The 23,003-nt window shown below is 40.7% G+C and overlaps 2 protein-coding genes across 3 annotated transcripts; one reads left to right on the plus strand and one right to left on the minus strand.

Annotated features, from left to right (window-relative positions):
* Positions 1-3,122: 3,122 nt before the first annotated feature.
* LOC146717390 (uncharacterized) lies at positions 3,123-5,705 on the plus strand. 2 transcript variants are annotated; one of them, XM_085475433.1, is made up of 5 exons: positions 3,123-3,346; positions 3,681-3,772; positions 4,151-4,345; positions 4,434-4,510; positions 4,767-5,705. In XM_085475433.1, the coding sequence occupies exons 1-5, from the start codon at positions 3,196-3,198 to the stop codon at positions 5,404-5,406; spliced, it is 1,155 nt and encodes a 384-aa protein (XP_085331559.1). In that variant the 5' UTR covers positions 3,123-3,195; the 3' UTR covers positions 5,407-5,705. The 2 variants fall into 2 exon arrangements, with proteins under 2 accessions (XP_085331559.1, XP_085331564.1); XM_085475438.1 differs by lacking the exon at positions 3,681-3,772 and having other exon boundaries at positions 3,243-3,346.
* Positions 5,706-7,766: 2,061 nt separating this feature from the next.
* LOC146717391 (uncharacterized) lies at positions 7,767-9,517 on the minus strand. The gene has a single exon (XM_085475453.1). It carries the CDS (start codon positions 9,416-9,418, stop codon positions 8,813-8,815), a length of 606 nt encoding a protein of 201 aa, XP_085331579.1. The 5' UTR covers positions 9,419-9,517; the 3' UTR covers positions 7,767-8,812.
* Positions 9,518-23,003: the final 13,486 nt, after the last annotated feature.

The following is a 23,003-nucleotide window of genomic DNA, read 5'->3' on the forward strand; positions in this document are numbered from 1 at the left end:
TTCTGTGTCTCATGTTTTCCTGATAACATATTTTTAGTTTAATTCAATCCAGTTTAATTCAATTTATATACCAATCAATATATATCAGTTTATAACAACTGTTACCTCAAGGCCATTTATATTTTAGGCATCAGACCCAGTAATACTATAATGCCCCAAAAGAACAAGGACTTTGTGATGGTGGGAAGGCTTTGTGTGAAAACTACTGAAAAATATTTGTGTGACTAGTAAATGGACTAGTTTTTATATAGCGCTTTTCTACTGCACTTTAGCACTCTATGTGCTTTTTACAATATGCCTCATTCACCCATTCATACAAGCACTTTTTTCTATGCATAAGTGCTCTCTATCTAACATTCATACTCTGATGTAAGCATCAGAGAGCAACCTGGGTTTCACTATCTTGCCCAAGGATACTTTGGCATGCTCACTAGAGCAGCCAAGGCTCAAACCACCAACCTTCTACTTAGTAGATGACCTGCTCTCTCAGTTACACTGCAGCCATTCCAGAGCAACATCCTTGCAACTGGGAAATTTCAGTGGTTGTCTGTTATTGTATTGATTTTTTATTTTCATTTATTTTTGCATTTGGTAACTGATTGCAGCCAACTGGCATCCATCTACTTTTGATCATTGGCGATTGCACAGGCTGCTTGTGTTATGTGACGGCTGTGTGCAGGCAGGAATAGGACCCAAAGTGCAGACAGTCGGAGACAAAAGGTGAACTTAAATACAGCTTTAATGCTGAACTCCAACACAAAACAGACTTCAAGGTAACCCTATACAGACAGCACACACAGCTAAGATAGATAAGAGTTGATCACAACACAGACAAACTGAAACACAGGGCTTAAATACACAGAGGGAGCAATCAGGGAATGGGCAACAGGAGGGAAACACAGCTGGGGCAAATCAGGCCTAACGAGACAAAGGAAGCAAAACCAGACGCATTTACATGAGACAAGGACTTTCAAAGTAAAACAGGAAACATAACACAGACTGAGCTTACAGACACAGAGTCACAGGCAGGCACTACAACAGAGGGAACAGAGACGTGGGACCAGGGCAGACACAGACACTGACTGGACACGGGGATATAGCAACTAAGGATTACTCAGAGACATAAACCATAAGACAGAACTCTAACAAAGAAACCAAAGACTAGAAATGATAAATAATATAGTAAACTCAAAACCCTGGGTCAACGACCCAGGCATCCTAACAGCTTGGTCGGACGCAACGTGTCTTCAAACAATCACGGTGTAATCGTTCTCAGTGGCAAAGATTTGCAAATAACTGCTGTCTAATTCATAAGTGACTACCAATGTGTTCTATCAATCTGAGTCGGTCTGTGATGATGTGCGTAACTCATTTGCGACATCTGTCTTTGTAAAAGGGGACTTAACTCAGCTGGTAGGCACCTGGTTACATTCCTATATAAAAGCAAGGTTACCAAGTGCCTACATTGTGGTTAAATTGCCATTCTGCAGCAATGTCACTATTTGTGAAGGAATTTTGATTTCAGGTCTGTAATTCTGGCTGGAGTCTAAATGTAAAAGTAGTTAATCTGAATTTCTGTTTATGAGAATTTCCATCTTTGCAGACAGCAACAGATTCTCTCACCAATTTATCACATTTACTGTAATTACTATGTCATCACAAACCGATTACCTGTAATTGCCAACCTGACCCTATTCAATTACATACTGATAGCAGACTGACTTCATCGTATTGTCTTTTTATTGCTGAAGTTGCTTTGAAGATGCCAACTGAGTGTGCTTGGTCCAACTTTTGAAACGGCCATTTCTAAAGGAATAATTTAGTTTGTGCACCAATCTCCAACCACTGTTTTCCCCAGTGTGACTGTGGCACGATGGCACACTGGCAGAGTCTAAGCAAATCTTTAAGTTGCTTTAATATTGATTGCTGGGTGCGAGAAAAAAAAAGAAGAGGGCTTGGATCCTAATAACGGAGCCAGCAGGCGATGTGTCTCTGTCACCATGAAGTGTGCACACTTGGTGATGTTAATTAATATGGTACAGTCTGATATGTAAATTAAGGAGCATCCTATTGATGGCCATGAATTCAAAACAGGCCAGCTGTACAGGGTGCGCTAGGAGAGTTTTTAAATTCTTATTCAAATATGTAGTAGCAGCTCAGAATTACAGCACGTCATGTCTAAATTATTCTGCCATAAATCCATTTATTGTGACCGTGAAGTAGGGCTGAACGATATATCGCATTTGCGATAATATCGCGACATGATCAAGTGCAATTTTCTAACCGCAAAGGCTGCGATTATACTCTGGACATGTCCAAATTCATGGGCTGCATCCTCCTGAGGCCGCATTTGTAGACCGATTACGTCACAGCGACGCGCCGAAGGCTGTCCAAATTACTACCATATCCCAGAATTCTTAGCGCGGCCCAGCCAAACTCCAGTTTCCAACAATGGCGGCCGCTACTAAGTTTTAAAATTACTCATACTAATCTTTCTGGGTCACAAAATAAACTTTTAACATATTTTCAGGCGAGAAAGTAGTTGTGTAAACATCAAATATCTGCTCGGTTTATCAAGATATCCCATATTTGCAAAAGTGCTTCGACGTTTTCAGAGGCGTCTGCTACCCACCAGCTCGACAGCTAGCCGGGAGCTCGAGGGTTACTGATGCGGCCGAGAACGGCACAACTCCCGGCACATCATTTTCAGATCACCGCGGAGTTTCGCTGCTCGGGTTAAACGTAATATATAAGTCACTTAGACAACCTAAAAATGTTATTGTTGGGCTTTTTTCAGTGTTTTGTTTGTTCGTGAGTAAATCGGTTTGGCTGAGATTAAAGTTATTAGATTAGATAAAATAAAACTTTATTAATCCCCCGGGTGGGTTCCTCCTTGGTTTTCACACAGCTGACTAAACGTCAAACAGAAAACTTATTAAACAGAAGTATGAGACAGTCGAGAATTTACGCCAGTGTCTGGTTATATTTTAGATAGCAAGAAGCAGACGGCCGAGTTTATTAAACTCCACCGAGACAGCGGTGACGCTAATCAGAACTAGCCTTCTGATTCAGAAGGCTAGACCGTCCAATTTCACGCCTTTAAATTTTAAAGGCGTGTTTATACAATGGACTACTTGCACTAACACTTCCGCGTTCTATGTAGTCCTGCCCCAGTGCTTCCGGTGCGGTTAAACCATGGCGACGTTCTACACTCGCTGCCTACAAGAGCTCCCAAAATTGAACATCACCGATGTTCATCGGATTTGCAGAGTGACGACTACCCCCGCCAGCAAATTAGATAAAGGATTTAAGTTATATGCTGCATCATATATACACAACTACGAAGGTAAGAAAACGTAAATTAACCGACAAAGAAACGCTAGCTAACGTCAAATGCAAACACTACGTTACTCCGGTATGTCCTTCATTTGATGTCAGTTCTCTACATTACATGTTTTCTTAAACGGTGTTTTATGTCGTCCTAAACTATAGTTGAGGTTTTCTTAACTAATGTCACTTTTGTAGTTAGACACTGTTATAATGGCGTTAGGTAGTTGGCTAACTATGGAGGTAGTTAACTACCTAATGCTACTCTTGCTAAGTGTAAAATATATATGTTTAAGACATGCTGAAATGAGTAATATAGAAATAATGCTAATGGTACTTGTATCTTTATTCAGTGTCCAATAAAGACAGGTTGTCAGGGGAGGTCGGTGTGAGAGCCCTGTGCTACAGGTCAATGAGGAAGAGTGAGGCACCACACAGACTAAGTGTAGGCAGGAAGCTGTGTAAAGTTGTTAATCCCCGTTCAGTGGGGTTCAGTTCATTTAAGCATTAGTTAAGTTCATTCCTAAAGGCCCATCAACTTGAATGTTTTCCTTGTCTCCCTGCTTTATCACTCCTAATTTGACTAGTCAGATAGTTAAATCAACGTGTGTTTGGGTGATCAGAAACATTTGACAACAAGTTAATACTGCAAATATACACAATCTAAGTTATTACAGTTATCAAGCATGGTTAAGTTGTTTTAATAGGGAGAGAAGGAAACACTAAGCATTCAGGAGGGTGCGTAACCATAACACTGAACTATGTTCCTGTTCGGCTCTTCCATGAAGATGTTACATTTTTAATTTTCGTTCTTTCTTCTTAGATTAAGCTTCTGGATTCATCGCCGGTGATACTGACACATAGCCAGTGCTCCTGTGTGGCAGGCGCTGTTATGTGCAATCACACAGTGGCACTGCTCTTCCAAACAGCACACTACTCACAACTCAGAGTGCCGGTTGTCCCCCCTGTGCATAGCTGCACGGAATCTGAACAGCAATGGCACAAGCCACGGACAGTGGTAATTTAAATGAGGTTAAAGTTTTTGAATTAGTCCATGTTTACATATGAACAGCAACACCATCCATAGTAAATGTGTCTTCTGTTAGGGTGTGAAGCCAGGACCCATCAACTCCATGATCTTCACTAAGCCGGTACCAAATAGGATGGCCCAGACTGGAGTACGGTAATTAGATTTGTAAAATTTGGTTTCACGTGTTACAAATGTATGTTGCTATTTTTTTCATACATACATGTGTCAGAATAGGTATTAATTTACATACAACATTACACTTTCTGAAGACGGCTAACTCAGTCATGTACATATACATCCCAGTCTCTAACTTATGCACCACTGTTTTACACCTTTTAGTTTTTAGTTTAGTTGTTGTTCAGTATAACAACCTTCTTCCTTACATTATTGTCATTGATGTTTTCTTTAGGAGTGGCTTCTACAGAGGCATGGTGGGTCCGTTACCAGATCCCTGCTTGTTCAGAATAACGGAGGCATATGCAAAATTTAATATTGAGGACAGGCCACTTGTGACCACAATGAACATGAGACCTGACAAGCCCCTTGTGGAAAGTGCCTTTGGGCTGGTGCAGGAGGGCAGTGTTCTGTCATATCAGCAGCCGGTTTTGACAACCCGGTACATCACACTACACCGCGATGCACCACCAACACCGCACTTGCCTCTGGAGGGGTATGACATCTTGCCATCAGATTGTGTGTTTGTGTGCTCAGAAGAAGAGCTTCTGCATCTGAAAAGCTTGTCTGTAACTCTGGAAATGGCTCACAAAATAGAGGAAGCTACACGTGAGCAAAGCTCTTCGTCTGAGTGGCATCAGCTCCGCAGGCCCAGAGTGACTGCCTCTAGGTTTCGGGAGGTGTGTCACGTCAGAGGCCAGAGCTCGGCCGAGTCACTAGCAGAGCGTATATTGAAGGGAACAAGGCAGACAGCAGACATGAGGAGAGGAACTGAGATGGAGCCTGCAATAGCAGCAGAGTATAGTAGGCTAATGAATGTTAACTACTCACCCTGTGGTCTGGTCATTCACCCCATTGCTTGCTGCATCTCCTGATGGTGTTGTTTTTGACCCCAATGAATACCCCCAGTTTGGCTTCGTCGAATTCAAATGTCCCAATGTACAAAACTTTATTGACTGCAAATATGTGCAGATGGAATGTGGTACCCCTAAACTAAAAAAGAGCCACGCATATTACTGGCAAGTGCAAGGACAACTGCTCATCAGTGGGATGCAGTGGTGTGACTTTGTTGTGTGGGCACAAGAGGACTACCTAGTGCAAAGAATATACATGGATACAGATGTGCACAATGCAATCAGAGAAAAGGCAGACTATTTCTTTTTTTACATATATATGCCAGAGGCGGAGCCAGACATTTGAAACACCCGGGGCTTAGCCCAAAGAGTAGTATGCATGTGGGATTTTTTTTTTTTTTTTTTGGGGGGGGGGGGGGGGGTGTAGAAATGACTAAAAGATTAATAGGCTCTGTTCAAAAAAGAATGACTTCATATAGGGAAAAATATATATCACATGTGCAGGACACCTTAAACTAGTTTTTTAATTAAGCAGCAAGGCAGAACAAGGTCAGGGCTGTATCAAGACACGAGGACTAAACCCCAATTCAACCAGACCCAGAACTGATCCAGAATTAAAACAGGACTACAACAGTTCAAAATCAGGACTACTGAGGACTTAACCAAGACAGAACCAGAATCAGAACTAGATGATAGTAGCACTAAAAATCATCATAGACCTGCACTACACTTATTTTTTAATTCTACCAAAGTCCACTATTTAGATTGAGAAAAGTTTATATAATTATTTAGCCTTGTTGTGCAAACAAGCCTGCAGAACTTAATTAATGTAGAATTTGAAAAATAACAAACCTAAAAAGAAACACTAGGTACGAGATACATGAGGACCTATGATACGGTGATACTTTTGGTAAACAACCATTTGACTAACATGTGTGTCTCACCTGCTCTTGTTCATCTGTTCTGTCCTCGTTCTCCTCTCTCTCCCTCTTTGTGCTGACAATCATCAAATATACAGTTGAAACCAGATATTTACTCTTCAGATAAAAACACTTTTTTAATTGTAACATCAAATCAGACTAAATGTTTATTTTTTAGATTGATAAATATAAAAACATATTTGTTAACTTTAAGAGTAAAGAGAGAAACTATCTGTATTTCTTAATTGCAAATGGCACCAAATTGTATTCAAACTTGAGCCACATTTATGGAGCTCCACAGTTCTTTTCCTGGTGTTTTGGTTGATATCTCTTGATTTTCCCATTTCAAAGAAACAGGCTCTGTGTTTTGCCTTATATGCATCCACAGCTGTGCCACCAATTTACTCACATGGACTCTACTAACCTATCAGAAGCTTCTTCAGCTCAGAATGGAATCGTCTGGAGTTTTCTTATTAATTAACAATAAATTTAGTGTACATGTACTCCTAAATTTGATGAAAGTGATAAAAATAGCTCTGTCTCTCTTTATTCTGAAATTTAACTAATTCAAAATATATTTCAATATTTATCTAAAACAAAAATTTACTCTAAATTGATGTTGTACAGTAAAAATGTTTTATGTTTTCTCCCTAAAGTGTATGTAAATATCTGGTTACAAATGTGAATATCCTGCTGTGTACTGAAATCCCTCTTGTTTTGCATAGAAATATACTGAACAACATACAAAGCATAATATATAAAATAACATTTACCTGAGTTTTTTCTTTGAAAGAACCCTCGAATGTCCATTCTTATGTTTCAGTACATAACTGAAACCGATTTAGTCGGGGAGGGTAAGAACTGAAAATATGAAATAAACACACGTAAGCTAAGACTCTCTAAAAAAAAATAGCATTTGTTCGGCTTTTCATTTTGCCATTTGTTGATTCACTTGAAGAGCAAGTAACGTAATATTGGTCAAGTGATCAGTTTCATATCAATCTTTCGTGATGCACCGTCATATTTACATTATTTGTACGGTACGAATGATTTGCTTTGGTACCTGGTCAAACTTAAGCTCTCCTTAGTATGGCTGGCTCCGTCTCTCCAACAGCGCACTCACGGGCAGCAGCTGCCCCGCCCCCTCGCTCAGTCGCTTAGTGCCTGAGCTTGGATCATACCAATATCAGGGGGGGATTCACGCACAGTCGTAAATTCCCACAGTGTGCACTATGTGCTTCGAATATTGTGTGTACTTTTTGTTTTATACAGTTGTCAGCCAGGCATCTAACTATGAAAAAATTACACTCCAAAATACCCCGGGCTTCTGACAAAACAACCCGGGCTTAAGCCCAGTAAGCCACCCCCACGCTCCGCCCCTGATATATGCCAAGATACCTGTGTTTGAAAAAATGAACAGTGAAAACATAGCAAAAAGAAAAACAGATCCTTCAGGCTGGCTGGAACAAAATAACTGATGTTTTATTTTCAATATATTTCATGAATTCTTTTGTTGTTACATGTTACCTTTATGTGACATCAATAAACTGTTATTTAAGCAATGGCATCAATTTAATTTTTAAAAACACACATTAAAACGTTGAATTTGTGCAGAACTTATTTACATGGTAAGTATTTAAAACTCCATGCCTAGCATACTGATATACATTTAGACAATAACACAACTGAACTGTAGAAAATGACAAATGGTATTTTTGATGTTCCAAAAGCTCAATGTCACTTATGATTTTAAAACGATTTAGTGATTTACTTTATAATTTTGATAAACAGTTTTGTTGAATCTGAATAGTAATATAGTAATATAATTAAACAGTATTATTAACATTAAACATTTGCAATGAATTTGAATTATCAATAACTGAAACTCAACTATCAGCACTCAAGTACCAGTTCTGTAATCAAGTATTGTCAGCTGAGAAGGAAGAAATGCAACTGTAGTGGCCTCAGCTGCAGGTCATTTTCCATAAGTTACTGGCACTGGTGTCTTGGGAAAAATCCATCTTGTCTCACTTAACCCATTTTTTAACTAATGCTGTGTTCTGGTAATTTGACAGCATACATGCCACTGCAAACAGTTGGTTGATATTATAAACATGTGACATGGTAATGATGCTATCAAAAAGTTTGTTCTGTTTGATCCTCCTAATGACTCGCTCCACATGTACCCTGAGTCTGGCTATGGCCTGCGTCTCCTTAACCTGGTATGCTGGCATCTGCTTCTGCTTAGATAGAAAAGGTGGGCAGTACACTTTGCATTTACAACAATCAGTGATTAGGAAGCCCTTATCTACCATCACTGCCATGTCTTCAGTCAACTTCTCAGCAATGCCTGATTGTTTGAATAGTTCCTTGTCACTAACCGAACCAGCATACAGATTAGAGATGAAAAGTAAATATCTATTTTGTTTTCATTAAGACTGGAAAAACTTTCGAAATTTAACTGATGGTGACCTTGGTATATTTTAAACAGTTAGCTTGAATAGAACTTAGGTGTACCTGGTATAGAATCGGATGTCAGTGTCGGAGCCAGCAAAACGCTGTAACCCAAATTCTCGCTGGACACGTAACTCCTGTATTTCCTTCCTCAGAGTCTCCACGTCTTTGGACAGGTCTTCTGCAGCTGATGCAGATATGTCCAATGCAGACGGCTCAGGGACTGAGCAGTAGTCATGATCTCTTGTAAGACTTTGCTCTTCTTGATCGTCAGGAGGAACTAGTTCAGGGCGTCGCTCCGTTCTCTCCCAAACACTACGCCGCGGTGGTTCAACTTTATAGCCATTCCACTCAAAAAGTGTTGGTACAGCACCTTTAATAAGCCTCCTTCGACCATCGAGGGTTGTTGGCTCTATGAGTTGATCACTGGCAAAGTGTCTGCAGCAGACCCTGGTGTGAGAGGTGATCGTGAAATGATCCCGGCGTATGTTTACCGGCCATTGTCTTCTCAAGTCGGAATGGGTCGGAAAGGCATGAAAACTTAGTATGCCATTAAATTTGGCTGAAGCTGAACAAAGTGGGACACAGCAATGCTCGGAGTATTTCTTCTCCTGTTTTTGAAAATGTTCTGTTTTAAATACTTTCCTTTTTATACTCATTCTGAAGCGACATTAGCATAGCTACCGATAGATAAGCAAACGTACCGGAAACGCACAAGCGGTACTATTTGGAAACGGAAATATGTCACATGCCCTAGTGCAAGTAGTCTATTGCTATTATGTTTGCACTTTATGTGTAATGTTACTGACTGCAGAGATCAGTAAGCTGTGTGTATTTTTTATTTATTAGTTTTATTTATTTAATATAATTTTTTAATTGAATGACTGTCTAGTAGTTCACAGATGTCGAAAAACTGAGTGTGGTAAAGCCACTGATTTTTTTTATGTATATTTCTGCAATCTGCACATTGTACTGACTTTCATTTTAATGTTTACACCAGGGTTCCTTGTCAGCACTTTATGCTCAGATGTTTGTAAGCTAAAAATAAACTATTGTGTATGTTCAAATATACTGTTGTGATTGAAGAAGTTAAATAAAAATGTCAGTCATCAATTCATGCATCACCTCATGTCATCATAACAGAGGTCTGTCTTCCAGGAAAGAACAGTTTAAAATTAATGTAATATAGTATTGGCCATACTATATGATGTATTGCTTGTCTTTGTTTAATAATACAGAAGACAAAGACCTTAAAAAAATAATCGCATATCGCATCGCAATCGCAATATTGGGGCAAAAAATCGCAATTAGATTATTTTCCATAATCGTTCAGCCCTACCGTGAAGTTCTCTCAGTTTTAAGCTCCTTGTGTTGGTTCTCTGACCTCCACATAAACAGGACGATTGAGTCATATTAGCCTCGTCATATAAAATAATCAATCAGCTGTTTTCTCACTAAAGCTGTTACGTGTTCGGCACAAAAGGGCAAAGAGATAAAACAAAAAGCGGCCGGTACTAAAAGTCAAGCGTGTGGCCAGCTGAAGTCATGAATAATAATACATTTTTTTTCACAAGTTATTGAGCAATGCATGAAAGTTTGCACATAAAACTGTTTGCATGCATACATACTCACACATTATTTTTGGCAGATTTATAAAGCCATGCATATGCAGGGTGAAGTTTTAAGCAGAGCCGTGTTTCCACTCCTATCCATGAATGGACAGAGTCTTCCTTATTAAGTCATTTGCATATTAAATTCCGCTATTATTTGACAGTTTAGACAACAGCAGAAGCTATATTTCCACAAACCAAGATACTCTCTGGAGAATTGGAGAAAAGGAAATAAGTGTTTGGTGGTCTCAGTTTTGGGGAGGGGGAAGAACAAAAGCAATCAACTGTGAAAGTCAGAGGAAAAGACCTTGACAGGGGTAAATAAAAATCTACAAACAAGAGGCAAAAAAGCTGGAAATCAGGCATGGCAATACCTATTTATACCACACACACAAGTGCTAACAATAATACAGAAACATTAATAAGAAGCCATATTACTACATTTATGTAAAAAACTTTCTGTTTTGTCATTGTTTTCATGACCTCTTCATCTTATTATGATTAGTCTGCTTTAAAAATAATTTACCACACATTCTTTCATAACAAATGTCTGATTATAGGCTACAGGTGGTTTTTTTTGTATGTGACATTATTTATGAACCTATCCCCAGAGATTTTAGGTCAGTAAATTGCAGAAACATAAATATAACTCAAATGGGATGTTAATGTGTTCTGGATGTATATTTATGAATAAGGAGATATAGATAAGTGTTGCGCATGAGTAGTCAAAATGCTAACATTTTTCTGAGCTGTGTTTTTTCTTTAGACCATAATAAACACTGACATAACCTCTGTGATTTCATCCATTACTTTTGGAAGCATCGATGTTAGTGTTTTGGTCACCACCATGTTAGTTACCATATATGAATGACAGGCTGCAGTGCTAAGTTATCAGCTAAGGTATAGTGCTTAGTTAGCGGGCTGCAGCCAACACGCATTTATATTAATTAGTGATAAGTAACAAATGCCACAGATACAGACACCATACAACATTTTATTGATTAGAAAATATACAGAAAGGCACCACCACTGCTGTCAGACTCCACAACAAAGACTTTGCAACTGGCCAAACACACATATCCACACATGTGCAGTAGCAATAACACTAAGTGCAGGAAATACTCTTTTCTGAAATCGTTGTATTATACTCAGTTGTATATAGCATTTGTATTCTATTTTATTCTATTGTATATAGTATTTTATTTTATTCTATTCTATTGTGTACAGTTGTGTACAGTATCTTATTCTTACTCTTATCCTATTGTTACAAAATTAAGTGCAAACTGAAAATAGAGCATGTTTGCCTTCAAAGTAAAGTTGGGCCTTACCCCTGCAAGCTACTTTGATGGTGAGCCGTCAGACATCTAACAGCCAAAGCAATCACAAAGAGGATTTGAATGCAACACCAGATTCTTCTTTGCAATTAATTTCACTTTGCAACTGCCAGCAACTGCCAACCAGTTATGGATATATGTACTTTTTAGAGTTCCTTAGCAACCTGGAGACACTGACCGGTCATGTGGTCTACATGACCAGCAATTTGGCAAGTAAGCAAATTCTACACTTTAATAATATTTACTGAAGACCAATTAATAATGGATTACTAAGACCAATACAGACATGCTGTATTTGGATATATGACACAGACGCGATGTTTTAAGCAGGAAAATTTATAGTTGAAGAATAATAATTTCAGAGCAATTTAATGGACAAACTAAGAACTGGGGAGACTTTCAAATGTAATTTACTGGCATGTCTGCAGTGACATTTTGTTTCATTTATCAGCAGTCATATGCACAGAGAGATATATCTGTGAAATGTGGCTAATTTAATCTTGCACGTTTATTATATTAGTAGAATGAGGACATTCCTCCCCACAGTTAACAGTTCTAGTCAGGCCTAATTAATCATTTATCCATAAAATGAGCCTATTCATAGAGTTATACGTATAGTCTGACAGAGAACAGGACCCTTTGTCACTCCATTAAATGCTGTTTTTCCTGGTTTCAAAATCAAAAGAGCGGTAAACTGTCTGTGTCTGTAGTTTGAGCTGAATCACTCTGAATCTTAATTAAAAGAGGAATGAAACACCGGGTCCTTCGGCTATAAAAAAATGACATCCATAGATAATGTGTGGGCATTACTCTTACATTTAGAGAAAGTAATTTGGGAGAGTAGTTTATTAGCCCTCTGCCCTTTCAGCCAGATATGACCTTGCAAGTCCCGCACCAGAGGACCAGCTGCAATCCATGATTCATTTACAACTTCTGGGCCTCCAGAAGCACTCGAAGCACATGCACTGTTGATTAAATGCTTTGTGGGAGAATTCATATTTAAAGCATACGCCACATGAAAATTAATGATAACCAGCCAAGCAGCAGAACACTGTACAGAAAAGCCATGATGGGCAATGTATGAGAGAGTCACTCTAATTTACAATTTATTCTGTAATCATCACAATGTTTCTTCCATATACAGCATAATGTAATGCACATTTGTGAGTGGGTGGAATTATAAGGAATGTGAGTAGGTTACTCACAAAATGATATAAATGTCATTACAGTGCATTCAAGCAGGAAATCTAGCACAGGGAACCAGAGATTAGCCGCTGGGTGGGAACGCTCCACATATGCCCATAAGAGGCTAACAGAGTCAGAGAGTGAATGAATGGATGATTGAGTAAACTCTACTGAAGTTTTTGTATAGTCCTAAATAAGTATGGAATTTAGCTAAGGGTATGCACATCTTTGAACTAGACCACAGAGGATTTCAAAGGAATCTTTAATGCTCTGCTTACTACCACAGTCAAGTGAAAAAAAAGGAAAGAAGAAAAAAAATTGCTTATAAATTTATTACTGGGAAAAAATGCTGTAATTTCTATTTATTTACCCTCTATTCTTAATGCCCGTCATGGCCTCTAACAACTGTTGTGGAAAAAAAATCTTCCATTTCCCTTGTTGCTTGTGCTGTGCAGGAACACTGTGCATCTTGGACTTAACCTTGCTGGCAGCTTGTTGATAGAAGCCATCAATCACACTGGGGTTCAGGGGTTATAGACCAGGACTGTGCTTCATGGCTGCTCTCCCAAATCTAACACCCACCCCACATCTGTCCCAGACCTTCTAAAAGTTTCATTTTGAATCTAGCTGGCTGATTGCTTTGTTTATTAAAATGAAAAACGCCACCACCATAAGAGTTCCCTTAAAAGGTTACTGCAATTATACCTTTTTTTGGGTGGGTTTGTTTTTGTTGCAGTGAAAGCTTGCACAGAACTACATGTTCCTCAGATGATAAAACATTTTGTTTTGCCTCTAATGGATTATAACTGACGAGTAATGCCAACTAATGAGTTTGGCATTTTTTAATTTTCACAAATTCTGGATTTATCTGTTATGAAACTTTGTTCAGATACGTCCCTTATGATGTGTTTCAGCTCTACTTCTGCAAAGAGTGAAAATGGTTTGAATTTGCGTCTTTGACAAAAATGAAAAAAACAAACAAAAACTAAACTGCTGGCAACACAATGAACAATTTACTTTACCAGCAAACCTGTCCTCCAACTTGAAATGTGTTTACCCAACGTTTCTACTTGGGGTCAAGCTGACCAAGCAGTCTGCTGCCATCCAATATTAATTTTGCATTAACTTCATAAGCAGTTGTACCACATACAAACTGAAAATTATATTCAGCGCTTGGTGTGCACTGACTGTAAAAAAACAACATGTACGCATGTGAATATTTAATTGATCTAAAGGAGATAAATATTTCTGTTGCTATTAAATTGTGAAGCTCAGAAGCTCAGAAGCCTTTAGATAATAAATGCCAGCTTCACAATTCAAATGAGTCGAATATGTCTGAATGTTTAACTTTTAATACATGAAAACATAACAGTCATAAAGATTTAGATATACTTTTTTGAAGCGTGAAAACTGTAAGAACTGTTAAGGTTTTTTATTACATAACCATCTACAATTGTCCTCACTTCTATATCATAAAACAGCCCTCATTAATTAACATGTAGAACATATAACACAAAGAAATATCTGTTGCTAATTAGTTGGTATGTTCTTTGGAATGTTTGGGACTTGCAGCTCGGGGTTCTAGCTCTCAGTTAATTTAACCTCAGTTAGCCCAAACCAAATGGATTTGAATTTGTTTAATTTTAGATTATTCTGTTACATTGCTTGTGTTGCACTTGCTGTTGAAAATGAAATGCAGTATAGTCACAGTTATATAACACTTTCCTAGACTTACTGAGTACCTAAAGTGCTTTTGACCACAAATTACACTTTAACCATAATCATACAGCACTTTATTCTATACGCTTAAAGCACTTCGCCTCACATGGCTCAAGAGTTGGGAGTTCGCCTTGTAATTGGAAGGTTGCCGGTTCGAGCCCCGGCTTGGACAGTCTCGGTCGTTGTGTCCTTGGGCAAGACACTTCACCCGTTGCCTACTGGTGGTGGTCAGAGGGCCTGGTGGCGCCAGTGTCCGACAGCCTCGCGTCTGTCAGTGCGCCTCAGGGCAGCTGTGGCTACAATGTAGCTTGCCATCACCAGTGTGTGAATGTGTGTGTGAATGGGTGGATGACTGGATATGTAAAGCGCTTTGGGGTCCTTAGGGACTAGTAAAGCGCTATATAAATACAGGCCATTTACCATTTACATCCATGGCTAATTTAGAATCTGACATGCATGTTTTTAGACTGTGGCAGAAAGCCAGATTACCCAGAGGAAACCCACACAGGCACTGGGTGTCCATGCAAACTCCACGCAGACATGCCCCAGCCGGGATTTAAACTACAAACCTTCTTGCTGTAAGGCAGAATCTTTGCCATCTTATTAAGAGTTTGCATCTGTGTTAAGTCACCCTCTCTAGTGGCATCTAACAACTTCTGTATGACTGATATGACCATGCTGGCAATTAACAACTATGTTTACTTTATTACATTTCATTATAATTCCCACACAAAAATAATAAACAGTTTGAAAAATCAACCAATGGAGTAGCATTTGTGGTATGAAAGCCTTATTCTAAGGAAAAACAAAAACTAGAGAGACACTTTAGCAGTAATGGGAATAACCGCGCTACAAGTAACGGCGTTATTAACGAGTAATCTATCTAATTACTATTCCTATTGTTACAACGCCATTACCGTTAATAACAAGAAAATGCGGAGCGGTCGCATTACTATTTTTCAACAAACAGACGGTTGAAGCTGTTCAGGCTACCGCATCTTAGATCAGTTGCACGGAAGTAGCTGTCTACGTAAGTAATCTGGGCGCTACAGCTTTAAGCAGCTGCACGCGCTCCCGCGGACGTCGATCACTTCTGGTAGACTATCACTTTTTGGCACAACACCTGGAGCTAGGGGGCAAAACAATCGTATGAGTGCTGCTGTTTGACTGAGGAAGAATAAAGTAGTCGGGGTAAGCCGATCACATGACCACTTTAAGATGACAAGGCAACAAGGTGATATATACCAGTTTTTAAATTGTGTTGATAGGCCACGTAAAACCAGAGTCATGATAAACAATATATACGCGCCGTTTTTTCCACAATAGTTTCGTCACGTTTACTGTCTAAGGACAGAGCTACCATGTCGACCAATGAAAAATGATATGGCAACATGACATTTGGTTGTTTAGGAAGAGGGGGGAAATTTAAGAGTGACGGCGAGAAAGAGAGAGAAAGAAAGACAGCTGAAAAAGAGAGAGAGTTTTGAGATATGAAAGATTTGTGACGTTTAGCGTATTTGTAGTGTGTAGTTAACGTGTTGTCTTGTGTAGTTAGTGTGTGGTGTTGTTGTGTTTGTGTGTCAGAGTAATGAGGCGACTGCTGTCTCCAGGTAAGAAAAACAGGATGAGTGATACACCTGCTGCTGTCAGTCCTGCAGGTATCAGGCTGTGCTGCTCTCCTTTATAATGGACAGAAATTATTTTTTTGGAGTGGCACAAATATAACTATAATTAATTACTTTTTCAAAATAACTTGCCCAACACTGCACTTTAGTGAATAAGCTGTCACGCAGCAAGGCATATTGTAATTCTGGTACACTGTAATCACTTACCACACTGAAGAAACAAATTCATGGCCAAGTATTTTGGAAAAGACTTGTTAGTTCAAATTCAAATTCAAATTTCAAATTCAAATTTTATTTGTCACGTACACAGTCATACACAGTACGATATGCAGTGAAATGCTTGGACAACTGCTCGTGACCTAAAGAGAACAAAAAAAGGAAAAGGCTATGAATAAGATAGGAAATAAATATGAAAAATTAAAAAGGGTAAATTTAACTAAGAAGGAATAAAATATAAATTAAGGTTAAAAATGAAATAACTGTACAACACAAATTAGAATGAAGGGTAAATTTAACTGGGAAGAATAAGATAAAGATAAATATATAAATTAAAGTTGAAAATAAAATAACTGTACAACAAAATACAAAATACACAATATAGAACTATATAAGAATGTATGAAGAAATATAAATGTAAATAAATATATACACAATAACAGCAGCTGTACAAGTATTAACCGGAAATGAAGAATATAGTGACCAGTGTTGTGCAAAACCAAAGTCCAGAAAGTCCAGTGTGTGTGTAAGAACTGTATGTGTGGGTCAGTACTGTGTGGTGGTGTGATTGAGAGACCGTATCGCCTGCGGGAAGAAGCTCCTCCTCAGTCTCTCTGTGTTGGTCTTCAGGGAGCGGAATCGCTTTCCTGACCTCAGCAGAGAGAACAGTCTGTTGTTGGGATGGCTGAGGTCCTTCACGATCTTCCTGGCCTTGGTCCAGCACCGCCTGCTGTAGATTGAGTGCAGGTCAGGGAGCTCGGAGCGGATGGTGCGCTCAGCTGACCGCACAACCCTCTGTAGAGCTCGTCTGTCCTGCATGGTGCTGTTCCCGAACCAGGTTAAGATGTTTCCCGCCAGGATGCTCTCTATGGTGCACGAGTAAAAGTTCCTGAGCACCTTGGAGGGCAGTTGGAAGTCTCTCAAGCGTCTGAGGTGGTAGAGACGCTGTCGGGCCTTTTTCACCACGGTGTTGATGTGACAGGACCATGACAGGTCCTGCGTGATGTGAACTCCGAGGTATTTGAAGCTGTCCACTCTCTCCACTGGGCACTCGTTGATGACGGGGGTCTGGTAGTTCCTCTCCTGCTTAGTGCTGAAGTCCACTATCAGCTCCTTTGTCTTACTGACGTTTAGAAGGAGGTTGTTCCTCTGGCACCAGTTCTCCAGATTCCTAATCTCCTTCAGGTAGGCCGTCTCGTTGTTATCAGAGATCAGGCCCACCACGACGGTGTCGTCAGCAAACTTGATGATGGTGGTGGAGCTGGTAGTGGCCACACAGTCATATGTGTACAAAGAGTACAGCAGGGGGCTCAGAACACACCCCTGGGGGGCTCCAGTGCTGAGAGTGGTGGAGGCTGAGACATGTCCGCCCATCCTTACTGCCTGTGGTCTGCCAGTTAGGAAGTTGGAGATCCACTGACACATAGATGAGCTGAGTCCCAGATGCTCCAGCTTGGTGGTGAGTGTGGAGGGAATTATGGTGTTAAATGCAGAGCTGTAGTCTATGAAGAGCATTTTAACATAATTCCCCCTTCTAGTGTCCAAGTGAGTGAGTGATGTGTGGAGGAGATGAGAGATGGCATCGTCTGTGGAACGATTTGGACGGTAAGCGAACTGTAGTGGGTCCAGTGTGTCTGGTAGTGAAGAAATGATGAAGTCTCTGACCAGGCGTTCAAAGCACTTCATCACTACTGAGGTGAGGGCTACAGGGCGATAGTCATTGAGAGAAGCAGGGTGGGGTTTCTTCGGGACAGGAACAATGATGGACTCTTTGAAGCATGTGGGGATCACCGACTGAGATAAAGAGATGTTGAATATCTCAGTGAACACAGGAGCTAGCTGGTATGCGCAGTCTCTTAGGATACGACCTGGGATGCCGTCTGGTCCTGCTGCTTTCCTGGTGTTCACTCTCTTGAAGGCTCTCCTTACTTCATGCTCGGAGATGACGAGCACGTTTCCGGTGCTGGCAGTATCTTCCTGTCTGCAGCCGTTAGCGCCGCTAACACTAGCATTGTTGGAGACCTTAGCTGCAGCCTCGAAGCGAGCATAGAAAGTGTTCAGCTCGTCTGCCAGAGTCACGGCCGCGTTCGTCATACCGGTTGTTGGTGCTTTATAGTCCGTTATTGTCCTTAGTCCCCGCCACAGGCTCCTAGAGTCACTCTGTTGGAGTTGTGACTCTAGTTTCCTCCCGTAGCGCTGCTTCGCCTCTTTCACCGCCCTCCGCACGTTATATGACGCGGCTTTGTACGGGTCCATGTCCCCCGTCATGAGTCCCGTGTTGTAGGCAGCGGTGCGGGATCTCAGAGCGTCGCGGATGGTTTTATCCACCCACGGCTTCTGGTTGGGAAACGTTGTGATAGTCTTTGTCTCCACGGTATCATCCGCTAGTTTCCCGATGAATCCCACAACCGCTTCCGTAAACACGTTGACGTCATCGTCGGAGCTGTTTCTGAACATGCCCCAGTCTGCGTCATCGAGTGCGTCCTGTAACGCGGCCACCGATTGATCCGTCCAGCGCGCGACCTTCCTCTGAACCGGAACTTCCTGTTTCAGCCTTTGTTTGTATTTTGGCATGAGGAAGATGGCGGCGTGATCAGATTTGCCAAACGGGGGGCGGGATTGTGCCTTGTAGCCGTCCTTGACCGTAGTGTAGCAGTGGTCCAGTGTCCTTTCACCTCTGGTGGGGCAGGTGATGTGTTGATAAAAGTTCGGCGCTGCGCGTTTGAGGTTGGCGCTATTAAAGTCCCCCGTCACAATAAGCGCAGCGTCCCGGTGTTGTGTCTGGTGCTGTGTGAGTGCCTCATGCAGCTCGCATAAGGCGGTGACCGTGTCCGCTTGTGGTGGAATATAAACGGCACTTACAATGACCGATGTAAATTCCCGAGGTAGATAAAAAGGACGACACATGATGGACAGTAGTTCCAGATTTGGTGTGCAGGAGCGTGTGAGAGGAACAACGTTCGCACTGTTGCACCAGTTGTTGTTCACCATTAAACACACGCCGCCTCCCCTTGACTTCCCCGAGTCCCGTGTCCTGTCCATGCGGTGAACCGAGAAGAACTCGGCCGGCTGGATGGCGTGGTCCGGCACCGCTGGGTTCAGCCATGTCTCGGTGAAGCAGAGGAGATTGCAGTCCCGAATGTCTCTCTGGAACTTTATCCTGGCCCTGAGGTCGTCAAGCTTGTTCTCCAGTGACTGGACGTTGGCGAGCAGGATGCTAGGCAGAGGTGTGCGGTGTGCACGAGCTCTCAGCCTGTTCCTGACGCCGGCTCGCTTCCCTCTAGGCCGCCGCCGCTTCCCTTTGTTCTCCCTCGAGATCTCACTCGGCCAGCTCGGATCCGGAGTTAAAAACTTCGAATTGTGAGTACATTGTATACCAATAGAAACAAGAGTGTCACTGTCATACCTAATGTACCCAATGGTGATGATTTTGCCGATTTAGAAACGCTGAAAACTAACTTAAAAAACAAAGACAAAGAAAAAGTGGTCGGAGCAGTCGTGACGGCAGCCGACCTCACCGGCGCCATCTTATCTTAGCGTTGAATTTACTTTGTGTTCTGTTTAATAAAAGTATTAAACAGCCAATAGTATCATTTAGAAATTGTGCACTGTATGCTGTTGTGATAATCTGTGTATTGAGCTGTTTGAAAAATATATTATCCACTTTTGCTTTCTCCTTATTTCTCACATTTCTGTGTGTATGCACAAGCCCCAGAGAAACCCAGACAAGCACAATGAATTAGCCAAACAAAACCAATTAAAGAGAGAGAGAAGTTGCAGATCTGGCCGAAAACCATCCCACCATATAGTTTCAGCTGCTTGCCTATTGACAATATTGACTGGAGTGAGTAGCTTTAGCTGATTTCTCACTGCAGTGACAAATAACTTGCTTTCTATAAATTATACTGTAATTTGTACAGTGTCAGTCTGGAGTGGTGCATCTTGCTCTAATAGAATGTAACTGCCTCAAAGCTCTGAAGTATTGAATGCATCTCTAATTCAAACTATTTCAAATGTCTCAAAGCATGCTATTCAAAATAAGAGCAGAGTGACATTCTTTTATGCGTGTTTATGTCTCAGTACAAGAGACTGACACTGAAAGGTTCTTGTTTGAATCTTGAGGTTCTTTTGACAATATGAAGCATTGTGATTATCTGTCTCCTTTTCTTTTTTCTGAATTGCATTCAGTTCAATTCACTTCAACTCAGTTTTATTTATACAGTGCCACAACAACAACAGTTATCTCAAGGCGCTTTATATTGTAAGGTAAAGAACCTAACAGAGAAAATCCCAACAATCAGATTAATCCCTGTGTGAGCAAGCCCTTTGGTGACAGTGGGAAGGAAAAACTCCCTTTCAACAGGAAGAAAGCTTCAGCGGGACCAGGCTCATGGAGGGGTAGTTATCAGCCACGACCAGTTGGGGATGAGACGGGACAGCCATAAGTATCTGTTTTATCAAAAAGGAAAGTTTTCAGCCTAATCCTAAAAGCAGAGAGGGTGTCTGTCTCCCAAAACCAAACTGGGAGCTGATTCCAGTTATACCATTATTCTGCCAGTATCGCTACATATAAACTGTTTATGTCCCATTGTTGTATTATAAAACTGCCATGACACCCATGGTTGAGTCACGATTGCAACTTTTAAATTCCAGAAATATAGACACGTTTTTCTGGTCCTAGGTTTTCATGCAGGAAATATTACTATGGAATTTAGTACAAATGTTTAGTTTTGCATTTTGCAGCTTTGATTCCTATTTATTAGACAGAAACTACCATAGTTTCCTGTAGCATAAAAGATATGTACATTTTTACATTTCAAGAAAGAAGCTACGATAAACCAGCTACTATGGTAATACTATCCTAATATGTGAAAGCATTAGCTAAGATTACCTTCTTAATATGATGTTACTACTTAAAAGTCAGTAATAAATAAATAAATAAATAAATAAATAAAGTGCACGGATTTAAGTGTTAATATAATGTTATTTCCACATTATTCTCTTCCTTGGTTCCACCCTATCGCCCCACTATTACCACTGTCTACTACAGAGAGAGCTAGCTATTTGTCTTTAGGACTGTGACGTTTCTTTGAAAAAGGATATTCAGGCATTTTCAGTGTTGGTCATATCAAGATTTTAAAAAGTTCAAAGTTTTCACTATCCCCGAGGGCACGGTCTATGGCAATTTATTGTAACGCTAAGTATTCATAGCTCCAAAAAACAATTATGCCATTACAATATTCACATGTGACCATGTGTGCACTTAGCTCGAATCTTTTTGACTGAAGCTGGATGTTTTAGAGCCTTTGGGACGTTTGTAGCATGTGCAACCATTTGAAATTACCATATTTCCTCCTCTCTTTCTCAGTTTTCTTTTTTTTTTAAGATTTACTTCCTCTGTCCACGTCTTTAGTGTCCACAGTGGCTTAATGTTACCACTGCCTCAGGCTGAGTGTCCTCTCAACAGCCCATCAAATTGAGTGACAAGTGCTGGCCTAAGCTGCACACCGGAGGGGACAAATAAAGGACTCACAATGCACTTTGTTGCCTCTAGGTGAAAAGTTGCATATTGTAGCCTTAAGGAATTTAATCTTTTTCTTCGGTGATGACGGATTTTTGAATTGTTATGGATGACTAGTTCTATCAGGATGTCATGTTGTTTTACAGAAGGATTATGAAACTGCTTGTAAGAGCCTAGGCTCACAGAAGTTAGTACAAGGATTAGACAGGAAAAATAAAAATCAGTAGTTGAAGAGCACCAACTTGATTTGCAATTAAATGTCTCTGTGACGTTTAATTGTCTAGTTGTGAGCTGAAGGTACAGTGGGGCAAAAAAGTATTTAGTCAGCCACCGATTGTGCAAGTTCCCCCCCTAAAATGATGACAGAGGTCAGTAATTTGCACCAGAGGTACACTTCAACTGTGAGAGACAGAATGTGAAAAAAAAATCCATGAATCCACATGGTAGGATTTGTAAAGAATTTATTCGTAAATCAGGGTGGAAAATAAGTATTTGGTCACCTCAAACAAGGAAAATCTCTGGCTCTCACAGACCTGTAACGTCTTCTGTAAGAAGCTTTTCTGTCCCCCACTCGTTACCTGTATGAATGGCACCTGTTTGAACCCATCATCTGTATAAAAGACACCTGTCCACAGCCTCAAACAGTCAGACTCCAAACTCCGCCATGGCCAAGACCAAAGAGCTTTCGAAGGACACCAGGAAAAGTATTGTAGACCTGCACCAGACTGGGAAGAGTGAATCTACAATAGGCAAGCAGCTTGGTGTGAAAAAATCAACTGTGGGAGCAATCATCAGAAAATGGAAGACATACAAGACCACTGATAATCTCCCTCGATCTGGGGCTCCACGCAGGATCTCATCCCGTGGGGTCAAAATGATCATGAGAACGGTGAGCAAAGATCCCAGAACCACACGGGGGGACCTGGTGAATGACCTGCAGAGAGCTGGGACCAAAGTAACAAAGGTCACCATCAGTAACACACTACAACGGCAGGGAATCAAATCCCGCAGTGCCAGACGTGTTCCGCTGCTGA

Source organism: Copadichromis virginalis, linkage group LG2 (assembly GCF_057382275.1).
Source record: "Copadichromis virginalis isolate Kocher_CV1m ecotype Utaka linkage group LG2, C_Virginalis_male_GT1.1, whole genome shotgun sequence".
Taxonomy (NCBI): Eukaryota; Metazoa; Chordata; class Actinopteri; order Cichliformes; family Cichlidae; genus Copadichromis; species Copadichromis virginalis.